This window comes from Cetorhinus maximus, chromosome 12, assembly GCF_964194155.1.
Source record: "Cetorhinus maximus chromosome 12, sCetMax3.hap1.1, whole genome shotgun sequence".
NCBI lineage: Eukaryota > Metazoa > Chordata > Chondrichthyes > Lamniformes > Cetorhinidae > Cetorhinus > Cetorhinus maximus.
Window position 1 is genome coordinate 125,757,194 of NC_135890.1, and position 12,294 is coordinate 125,769,487.

At 47.6% G+C, this 12,294-nt stretch overlaps 1 protein-coding gene across 2 annotated transcripts in view; it reads right to left on the reverse strand.

The window, feature by feature from the left end:
* Positions 1-12,294, reverse strand: part of LOC144687964 (scavenger receptor class B member 1-like) — an 84,449-nt gene that overhangs the window by 43,151 nt on the left and 29,004 nt on the right. For both annotated transcript variants that reach the window (XM_078554621.1, XM_078554620.1), the window contains exons 4-6: positions 10,243-10,446; positions 6,818-6,913; positions 6,525-6,640 (exon numbers count right to left, since the gene is read on the reverse strand). In XM_078554621.1, coding sequence (XP_078410747.1) covers positions 6,525-6,640; positions 6,818-6,913; positions 10,243-10,446 — 416 coding nt within the window. The remainder of the gene's footprint in view (positions 1-6,524; positions 6,641-6,817; positions 6,914-10,242; positions 10,447-12,294) is intronic.

Sequence of the window (12,294 nt, forward strand, 5' to 3'; positions counted from 1 at the left end):
ACCACACAGTCATTGTGGAGACGAAGTCCCACCTTCACATTGAGGATACCCTCTATCGTGTTGTGTGGCACTACCACCGTGCTAAATGGGATAGATTTCGATCAAATCTAGCAACTCAAGACTGGGCATCCATGAGGTGCTGTGGGCCATCAGCAGCAGCAGAATTGTACTCGAACACAATTTGTAACCTCATGGCCTGGCATATCCCCCACTATACCATTACCACCAAGCCAGGGGATCAACACTGGTTCAATGAAGAGTGCAGGAGGGCATGCCAGGAGCAGCACCAGGCACACCTAAAAATGAGGTGTCAACCTGGTGAAGCTTTAACAGGACTACTTGCGTGCCAAACAGCATAAGCAGCAAGCGATAGACAGAGCTAAGTGATCTCATAACCAATGGATCAGATCTAAGGTCTGCAGTCCTGCCACATCCAGTCGTGAATGGTGGTGGGCAATTAAACAACTCACTGGAGGAGGAGGCTCCACAAATATCCCCATCCTCAATGATGGAGGACACCAGCACATCAGTGCAAAAGATAAGGTTGAAGCATTCACAACAAACTTAAGCCAGAAGTGCCGAGTGGATGATCCATCTCGGCCTCCTCCGGAGGTCCCCAGCATCACAGATGCCAGTCTTCAGCCAATTCAATTCACTTCACGTGATACCAAGAAATGGCTGAAGGCACTGGATACTGCAAAGGCTATGGGTCCTGACAATATTCCGGCAACAGTACTGAAGACAAAAACAGAATTACCTGGAAAAACTCAGCAGGTCTGGCAGCATCGGCGGAGAAGAAAAGAGTTGACGTTTCGAGTCCTCATGACCCTTCATGAGGACTCAAAACATCAACTCTTTTCTTCTCCGCTGATGCTGCCAGACCTGCTGAGGTTTTTCAGGTAATTCTGTTTTTGTTTTGGATTTCCAGCATCCGCAGCTTTTTGTTTTTACAACAGTACTGAAGACTTGTCCTCCAGAACTTGCTGCACCCCTAGCCAAGCTGTTCCAGTACAGCTAGAACACTGGCATCTACCTGGCTATGTGGAAAATTGCCCAGGTATGTCCTGTACACAAAAAACAGGACAAATCCAACCCGGCCAATTACTGCCCCATCAGTCTACTCTCCATCATCAGTAAAGTAATGGAAGGGGTCATCGACAGTGCTATCAAGCGGCACTTGCTTCGCAATAACCTGCTCACTGATGCCCAGTTTGGGTTCCGCCAGGGCCACTCAGCTCCTGACCTCAATACAGCCTTGGTTCAAACATGGAAAAACGAGCTGAACTCCTGAGGTGAGGTGAGAGTGACTGCCCTTGACATCAAGGCAGCATTTGACTGAGTGTGGCATCAAGGAGCCCTAGCAAAACTGGAGTCAATGGGAATCAGGGGGAAAACTTTCCGCTGGTTGGAGTCATACCTAGCACAAAGGAAGATGGTTGTGGTTGTTGGAGGTCAGTCAGCTCAGCTCCAGGACATCACTGCAGGAGTTTCTCAGGGTAGTGTCCTTGGCCCAACAACCTTCAGCTGCTTCATCAATGACCTTCCTTCCATCATAAGGTCAGAAGTGGGGATGTTCACTGATGATTGCACAATGTTTAGCACCATTCGCAACTCCTCAGATACTGAAGCAGTCCATGTCCAAATCCAGCAAGACCTGGACAATATCCAGGCTTGGGCTGACAACTGGCAAGTAACATTCATGCCACACAAGTGTCAGGCAATGACCATCTCCAACAAAAGAGAATCCAATCATCGCCACTTGATGTTCAATGGCATTACCATCACTGAATCCCCCACTATCAACATCCTGGGGGTTACCATTGACCAGAAACTGAACTGGACCAGCCATATAAATACTGTGGCTACAAAAGCAGGTCAGAGGTGAGGAATTGTGTGACGAGTAACTCACCTCCTGACTCCCCAAAGCCTGTCCACCATGTACAGGGCACAAATCAGGAGTGTGATGGAATACTCTCCACTTGCCTGGATGAGTGCAGCTCCCACAACACTCAAGAAGCTCGACACCATCCAGGACAAAGCAGTCCGCTTGATTGGCATCACATCCACAAACATTCACTCCCTCCACCACCGACGCACAGTAGCAGCAGTGTGTATCACCTACAAGATGCACTGAAGGAACTCACCAAGCTTAGACAGAACCTTCCAAACTCATGACCACTACCATCTGGAAGGACAAGGGCAGCAGATAGATGGGAACACCACCACCACCTGGAAGTTCCCCTCCAAGTCACTCACCATCCTGACTTGGAAATATATCGCCGTTCCTTCACTGTCGCTGGGTCAAAATCCTGGAACTCCCTCTCTAACAGCACTGTGGGTGTACCTACACCACATGGGCTGCAGTGGTTTAAGAAGGCAGCTCACCACCACCTTCTCAAGGGCAACTAGGGATGGGCAATAAATGCTGGCCCAGCCAGCGAAGCCCATATCCTGCAAATGAATAAAGGAGACTTGTGTGGTGCCTGAGCACTGAAGTATATTTACTGACGTGTGCAGCTTGTGTTTGCTTTATGTAGTCTAGAGACCAGCAAAATGACAATCGCTCAACAAATTACACAAAATGTCAAATGCAGTCCAATTAGGCAGCATCTTTGGAGGATGAAACAGGGTTAAGAGGAGTGAAATTGGATAGCCCCTGACACTGGCTGCAGTGATCACAATGTGCAATGAATCCATGCCCAGTTGAAGTGATGCAGGCAAACTTCATGCTCCTGACCATTTGCAAGGCTGAGCTGAGCAGCCCAGGGCCAAACCTTCTGTTGAATGGCTGCACAGCTCAACAGGGGCCCAGGGTTGTGTGAGGCCAGCACCAATTAAAGTTCACCTGCAATACTTAAAGCCAGACAGAACCGCTTAAAGGTAAGGGTGTGTTCCAGCTGAAGCAGGCCTAGAATTGGCTGGACAAAACTGGAAGAGCTACAGCAAGTACACAAAATGGCATAACAGGCAAGGAAGTGCCCCCCAGGTTTGCAAATGATGCAAAGGATCTGGATGCAATGCTGCAAGAAGTTTAATAACATCACAAGAGTGGTCAAGGTCAGTGAGTGCATCCTTAAAGTGCACCCTTAAGAGCAGTGGGAAACCAGGGGATTGGGAAGCCTACAAAGACCAACAGAGGACAACTAAAAAATAAATAAGGAGAGAGAAGATTAAATATGAGGGTAAACTAGCCAGTAATATAAAAGAAGATTGCAAGAGTTTTTTTAGATATATAAAGGGTAAGAGAGAGGCAAAAGTGGACATTGGGCCGCTGGAAAATGACGCTGGAGAAGTAGTAGTGGGGAACAAAGAAATGGCGGAGGAACTGAATAGGTGCTTTACGTCAGTCTTCACAGTGGAAGACACGAGTGACATCCACAAAGTTCAAGAGAGTCGGGGGGCAGAGGTGAGTATGGTGGCCATTACCAAGGAGAAGGTGCTAGGAAAACTGAAAGGTCTGAAGGTGGATAAATCACCTGGACCAGATGGATTACACCCCAGAGTTCTGAAGGAGATAACTGAAGAGATAGTGGAGAGGGTATTGGTGATCTTTCAGGAATCACTGGAGTCAGGGAGGGTCCCAGAGGACTGGAAAATCGCTAATGTAACCCCCCTGTTTAAGAAGGGAGTGAGGCAAAAGATGGGAAATTACAGGCCGATTAGCCTGATCTCGGTCGTTGGTAAGATTTTAGAGTCCATTATTAAGGATGAGATTTCAGAATACTTGGAAGTGCATAATAAAATAGGGCAAAGTCAGCATGGTTGCATCAAGGGGAGGTCATGCCTGACAAATCTGCTAGAATTCTTTGAGGAGGTAATGAACAGGTTAGACAAAGGAGAGCCAATGGATGTTATCTACTTGGACAAGGCCTTTGACAAGGTGCCGCACAGGAGGCTGCTCAGTAAGTTAAGAGGCCATGGTGTTAGAGGCAAGGTACTAGCATGGATAGAAGATTGGCTGTCTGGCAGTAGGCAGAGAGTGGGGATAAGGGAGTCCTTCTCAGGATGGCGGCCAGTGACTAGTGGAGTTCTGCAGGGGTCAGTGTTGGGACCACAACTTTTCACTTTATACATTAATGATCTAGATGAAGGAACTGAGGGCATCCTGGCTAAGTTTGCAGATGATACAAAGATAGGTGGAGGGACAGGTAGTATTGAGGAGGCGGGGAGGCTGCAGAAGGATTTGGACAGCTTAGGAGAATGGGCAAAGAAGTGGCAGATGGAATACAACGTGGGGAAGTGTGAGGTCATGCACTTTGGTAGGAAGAATAGAGGCATAGACTATTTTCTAAATGGGGAGAGAATTCAGAAATCTGGAGTGCAAAGGGACTTGGGAGTCCTAGTCCAGGATTCTCTTAAGGTTAACTTGCAGGTTGTTAGGAAGGCAAATGCAATGTTGGCATTTATTTCGAGAGGACTAGAATATAAAAGCAGGGATGTGCTGCTGAGGCTTTATAAGGCTCTGGTCAGACCACATTTAGAATATTGTGAGCAATTTTGGGCCCCGTATCTCAGGAAGGATGTGCTGGCCCTGGAGAGGGTCCAGAGGAGGTTCACGAGAATGATCCCAGGAATGAAAGGCTTAACATATGAGGAACGTTTGAGGACTCTGGGTCTATACTTGATGGAGTTTAGAAGGATGAGGGGGGATCTGATTGAAACTTACAGAATGCTGAAAGGCCTGGATAGAGTGGACGTGGGGAAGATGTTTCCATTAGTAGAAGAGACTAGGACCCGAGGGCACAGCCTCAGAGTAAAGGGAAGATCTTTTAGAACAGAGATGAGGAGAAACTTCTTTAGCCAGAGAGTGGTGAATCTATGGAATTCATTGCCACAGAGGGCTGTGGAGGCCAGGTTATTGAGTGTATTTAAGACCGAGATAGATAGGTTCTTGATTGGTAAGGGGATCAAAGGTTACGGGGAGAAGGCGGGAGAATGGGGTTGAGAAACTTATCAGCCATGATTGAATGGCGGAGCAGACTCGATGGGCCGAATGGCCTAATTTCTGCTCCTATGTCTTATGGTCTTATTCCAAATCCCACCAACTGCACCTCCAGCATCAGCCACTGCTTCATTACCCACACCCAATTCACTCACCTACCAATAATCTCAACCAATCACAACTCAAACCTCACATTCATAGCCTCAGCTCAACCTCACACACCGAGCACACCCACATATCACAGCTCCTACACACCAGCGATACCACTAGGAAGGCAAATCATCCACATGGACAAACCTCCCCGTCTCTTGGAAGGAAAGTTGCCCAGCAGTAAAGCAGGGAGGACAGGCAGGCCTGCATGTACTGACCCTCATGGGGAAGACAATTCCTTTCATAATTCCGTGGTGATACTGCTTAATCAGATTATGATATTTTAAGTGCCTTTTACCATGTCCCGAATAGTACATTCTGGCATTTTCCATATTACTAATGTCAGTGAAAATTGGACTATATACCCATGTTTTCTCTCTCCCTCCTTTCTTAAATAATGGGGTCGCATTTTCTACTTTCCAATTCTTCAGAGTGTTCTAGAATCTAGGGAATTATGGAATATTGAAAAAAGTGCATCCACTGTCTGTATAGTTATCATCTTTAGAGGATTTATCAAATTTTAGTGCCACTAATTTCTCCAACTTTTTTTCATTAATAGTAATTTCTTTCAGTTCCTCATTCTCATTAGACACTTGATTTTGGTAATATGTCTGGAATGTTTTTGGTGTTTTTTACCATGAAATATTTAGCATTCTGCATTTGTGATTAATGCCTAGAAACACACTGCCCATGATGTCCTCACTGAAAATTGTGCTTGTAGCGGATAATTTCAGTTAAAACTCTGACTCCATCGATTGAATTTTACACCAGCCCCCACCTGACCCCCTTTACATTTTAAACTTTGACCTTTTACCAAAAATTTTATTTACAACCATTCCTTCACCATCTACAAGGCACAAGTCAGGAGTGTGATGGAATACTCCCCACTTGCCTGGATGAGTGCAGCTCCAACAACACTCAAGAAGCTTGACACCATCCAGGACAAAGCAGCCCCGTTTGATTAGTACCCCATCCAGAAATATTCACACCCTCCACCACCGACGCACAGTAGCAGCAGCGTATACCATCTACAAGATGCACTGCAGGAATTCACCAAGGCTCCTTTGACAGCACCTTCCAAACCTATGACCACTACCATCCTGAAGGACAAGGACAGCAGATAGATGGGAACACCACCACCTGGAAGTTCCCCTCCAAGCCACTCACCATCCTGACTTGGAAATATATCGCCGTTCCTTCACTGTTGCTGGGTCAAAATCCTGGAACTCCCTTCCTAACAGCACTGTGGGTGTACCTACACCACAGGGACTGCAGCGGCTCAACAAGGCAGCTCACCACCACCTTCTCAAGGGCAACTAGGGATGGGCAATAAACGTTACCCCTAGCCAGTGATGGCCACATCCCACGAACAAGTAAAAAAAAATATTTCTTGAGTCTCACAAATCTTTTCTGATGACATTTTGATTCATACCTACAGGCATCAGGGCTAAAAAACTTCAACGTGTCAGATGGGTCCATGAATGGAGGCCACAGTTCACCTGCTGTTCCATTCAACATGTTGCACTGGTCAGAATGCCAGAAGTTTACCTGGAATACCAGAAATGCATTTATAATAACTCCCATTTGTTGATATACAAAATAAAGGTTTCAAATATGGCGCTTGATTGATATTATCAGACAGAAACCCTGATGGGGCTTGTGCTGCCCACTTGTCTGTTCCCATTATCCGCTGTTTACTCACTGTTCTGCAGGGAGGGACTCTACCTTTTTAAGACCATTCCAGGTGCTAATTTTATGGGCTTTATTAATGTCATCAACTCCTGTATTAATTGTGAATAATCCAGTATCTGTGTTGTTCAACTGTAACAGAATTAGAGAATAGGCTGTTAGATCATTTATACTTCACATGAAGAAACAGTTTAAATCTACTTACTAGCAGAGGAATTTTCAGATAAGTAAAGTTAATCACATCATGATAGGAAGATAGAATAAATGACTAATTCTGACATGTCGTTTCCTATCTCCAGCTGCAGTTTCGCTGGAAGTGGATTAATTAATTAAGGCCATTTGCATTTGATAATGTAAAACCAGTCACTAACAGGAGCCCTGCTCACTTCCTGCACTGTGAGAACATGAGGCTGAGGAGTGTCCATTACATTGTGAGCAGCAGAGTTGAGTGGAATAGGAGCCAACACTTTGAATGAGGCAGGTAATGGGAAAAGCCTTTGGCAGCTGTGTCAAGGTGGCCACCTGGAGGATCAGGCATGTGGACCAAGACCACTCGAGTAGCACAAAGATCCTTCTCACAGCAGGGTTGGAATATTCACTGCTTCACCTTGTGTGAGAGAGTCATGCTGCAGGAGCCAGTGACCACACAAACGTCTCCTCACCATCATTAATGCTCTTTTACCATGATGGATTGCTGCCTTCTGACTTGCACTAGGAAATATAAACCATATCCCTAACATACAGCAACAAGGAGCCAAGTTTTTGTGGGATTTATCTTAATAATCATTCAGGGGATGTGGGCTTCGCTGGCTGGGCCCAGCATTTATTGCCCTTCCCTAGTTGCCCTTGAGAAGGTGGTGATGAGCTGCCTTCTTGAACCACTGCAGTCCATGTGGTGTAGGTACACCCACAGTGCTGTTAGGGAGGGAGTTCCAGGATTTTGACCCAGCGACAGTGAAGGAACAGTGATATATTTCCAAGTCAGGATGGTGAGTGACTTGGTGGGGAACTTCCAGGTGGTGGTGTTCCCATCTATCTGCTGCCCTTGTCCTTTCAGATAGTAGTGGTCATGGGTTTGGAAGCTGCTGTCTAAGGCGCCTTGGTGAATTTCTGCAGTGCATCTTGCAGATGGTACACACACTGCTGCTGCTACTGTTATATTGTTAAAAGGTGGAATTCAAAGGGGCTGGTGATACAATGAGAATTTACATTCAATGAGCTGTGTTGGATATAACAGGCAGCAGTTTTTGTGTGTGCAGGGCAGAGACAATGTAAGATCAAAGCAGCTGTAAGCCTACAATTGTCTCCACTGGGGCCAAAGTGAAAGGAACCTCATTTTGAATTTGTAAGATGAAAATACTTTGCCTGGTGTCTGGTTAAGTCTATGGGTTGCTGTTGCCTTAATGGAGATTAGTCTGGGAATTTGTTAAAAGTTATGACAGTAGTAATTTTTTTTCATTCATGTGATGTGGGTGTCACTGGTTTGACCAGCATTTATTGCCCATCCCTAATTACCCTTGTTCACAGGGCATTTAAGAGTCAAGTACATTGCTGTGGGTCTGGAGTCACATGTAGGCCAGACCAGGTAAGGACAGCAGATTTCCCTCCCTAAAGGACATTAGTGAACCAGATGGGTTTTTACAACAATCGACAATGGTTTCATGGTCATCATCAGACTTTTAATTCCAGATTTTTATTGAATTCAAATTTCACCATCTGCCGTGGTGGGATTCGAACCCGGGTCCCCAGAGCATTACCCTGGGTCTCGGGATTACTAGCCCAGTGACAATACCACTGTGCCATCGCCTCCCCTTTATAAAATAACAACATAATAAATAATAATAACCTAATAAAATGTGGACATAGGAGAGGGTACCACACATCCATTTGTGGAATTCACACATCTCATTGTTTAAGGATGGGCCAACATCTAAAGACTATGGTGATTCCAGGCTGCCTGTCTCCATGTTTCATACTGGACAAAAGGTAAGATCGACATTTAATGGCCACTATCAACTTCCCATTGGATCATGATGGCCTCCCCCATCCAAAATAGCCTGGGTGGACCTCAGAAGTGTAAACCCAGCAGTCACATGATCAAATCTGTTTTCAGGGACTGCACCCTCATTATCCAAGGACCTAGCAGATCCATCAGAACCACAAGTCCTCAGCCAGTCTGAGAACCAGACTTGGAAACTAGCTGCAAATCATAAAGCAGCCAAAGTAGTTAAACCTGTTCTAGTTGTAAAGTTCACCTGAGCACCAACCTCCTAGATATTTGACTACATGAAACCTCACAACCAGCTGTGAACCCTTTGCTTTTCAGGACCATCACTTCAACTTTAAATCATCCATTCAAGGGAGGGGGTGGGGGTTGGGGTGGGGGTGGGGTGGGGGTGGGGGTGGGGGTGGGGAGGGGGTGGGGGTTGGGGTGGGGGTGGGGCCGGGGTGGGGGTGGGGGTGGGGCGGGGGTGGGGGAGGGGGTGGGGGTGGGGGTGGGGGTGTGGGTGGGGGTGGGGGAGGGGGTGGGGGTGGGGGTGGGGGTGGGGGTGGGGGTGGAGGTGGGGGTGGGGGTGGGGGAGGGGTGGGGTGGGGGTGGGGGTGTGGGTGGGGTTGGGGGTGTGTGTGGGGGTGTGGGTGGGTGTGTGGGTGGGGGTGGGGGTGGGGGAGGGGTAGGGTGGGGGTGGGGGTGTGGGTGGGGGTGGGCGTGTGGGTGGGGGTGGGGGTGGGGTGGGGTGGGGGTGGGGGTGTGGGTGGGATGGGGTGGGGGTGGGGGTGGGTTCGGGGTGGGGGTGGGGGTGGGGGTGGGGGTGGGGGTGGGGTGGGAGAGAGGCGGTCAGCACAAAGGGCAGGTGGTGGCTCTCAGCCGCCTCCCTCTTTACCAATTCTGGGTCCCTTAATTACGCATCGAGTGCCTTAGAACAAGGAACATCACCCACCCACCCCACCCCACCCCTGGGAGTCTCCAAGCAACCCCACAGGGGTTTGTTTGTAGTGCCCCCTGCATGGTGAGCTCCCCAGCCATCGCTGGGTTCATACCAGCAGTGGATGAGGCCCTTTAGTGGGCATTAATTACCTACTTAAGGGCCTCAGTTGGCAGTGGGATGGGAGGGCCATCTGCTGGCCTTCCTGTCACAGACTGACTCAGGGCAGAGGTAGGAAGGTGGCACGGTCACCACCAGCCCCTTCCCACCTGATTTAATACCCCCGATACCAATCCTACCACCTGGGAGGACACAAGATTCTATTCTTCATGTCTGGGTCTGTGGTCGACTCCTCGATAGAGACCGGTCACTGTGAATAACACCATTATCATTGGATCATGTGGTCAGGGTGGCAGCAGGTGAACGAGATGGAACCTGACACTTTCCAGCTCCCAATTCCCTTGTTCTATTTTGTTCATTTTATTAAATGTTGAAAGCTACAAACTCTTCCTATCTGATCCTGCAAATAATACTCACATCTGCAAACAAACCAAACTTGTCCTTAAATGGCAGGCGGTTTGGGAAGAGTTTGTGAAGGAAGTTAATAAATTCATCATCGTAGCCCCACATTATCTCATTTACTGTCTTTGTGAAGAAAGCAGTCTGATTAAAATTCCTCATGGCCGTGTTGAACATGACCTTCAATAACAGAGGGAATTTCTCAGCCAAGATCGCTGCTCCCTATAGTTAAAACAAACAACTATTTAATAAATATAAACCAATGATGTGAACTCATGTGACACTGAATTCTAAAGAAAACACAGGAGTTTAAGCAGATATTTCAGTTTCACGTTAGAAAGGTGAATGTATTCCAAGTATCACTGACATTGAGAAAAAGAATGTGCATTTTGGGAGCTGAACTTGTTGAATAATCCAGAAGATCAGACTGACTGTTTTCACTCCCATCCACTGTCAGATTCCGATCAGCCATCCTAATGGGTCAGGGTGTTACTGCCTGAAATTACGCCTCAATGCACACAGTTTACAGCAGAGATAAGTAAGATGAGCAACTGATGGAAACAATTGCAGACAGTGGGACCAAGGTGAAGATATGGTCACCAGTAGTGCAGCAAAGGAAGCTGAAATACCTGTAATGTCAGAATTGGCATTATCTCCTTTTGTGCCAGTTCTGATCAGCTGTCAATGAATCCCACTCTCCTGCCTTTAACATGGTCATGAATCTTTCTCCCCTTCAAGCACTAATTTAATTCCCTTTTGAAAGTTATTATTGAATCTGCTACAATCCCCCCCTGAGGCATTGTAATCCAGATCACAACTCATTGTCTCAAAAACTTCTCCTCATCTCCCCTTCTGCTTATTTTACCAATAGTGTCTTCTGCTCATTAACCTCTCTTGCCAGCAGAAACAGTGTCTCCTTATTTAGTCTCGCAAAACCTTCATGATTTTGAACACCTCGATTAAATCTCCGCTTAAGCTTCTCTGCTCTAAGGAGAACAATCCCGGCTTCTCCAGCCTCTCCACATGATCCAAAGTTGCTCATCTGGGTATTATTCTAGTAAATCTCCTCCCTAATAGCAAAGCATTTTTTCACAGCTCACAAATATATTATAATTTTCAAAGATCTTCACAGCTTCAGATGTAAATTTATTGTGATTTGTAAACGGTAACATCATTAATTAATATCTGATCAGATGGTTTCAAGCTATTCCAGCCTAGTCTCACTGACACCTACCAGACCGAGTCTGGTCACACTGACACCTACCAGACCGACCGTGGTCACACTGACACCTACCAGACCGAGACTGGTCACACTGACACCTACCAGACCGAGTCTGGTCACACTGACACCTACCAGACCGACCGTGGTCACACTGACACCTACCAGACCGAGTCTGGTCACACTGACACCTACCAGACCGAGTCTGGTCACACTGACACCTACCAGACCGACCGTGGTCACACTGACACCTACCAGACCGAGTCTGGTCACACTGACACCTACCAGACCGAGTCTGGTCACACTGACACCTACCAGACCGAGACTGGTCACACTGACACCCACCAGACCGAGTCTGGTCACACTGACACCTACCAGACCGACCGTGGTCACACTGACACCTACCAGATCGACCGTGGTCACACTGACACCTACCAGACCGACCGTGGTCACACTGACACCTACCAGACCAACCGTGGTCACACTGACACCTACCAGACCAACCGTGGTCACACTGACACCTACCAGACCGAGTCTGGTCACACTGACACCTACCAGACCGAGTCTGGTCACACTGACACCTACCAGACCGAGACTGGTCACACTGACACCCACCAGACCGAGTCTGGTCACACTGACACCTACCAGACCGACCGTGGTCACACTGACACCTACCAGATCGACCGTGGTCACACTGACACCTACCAGACCGACCGTGGTCACACTGACACCTACCAGACCAACCGTGGTCACACTGACACCTACCAGACCAACCGTGGTCACACTGACACCTACCAGACCGAGTCTGGTCACACTGACACCTACCAGACCGAGACTGGTCACACTGACAC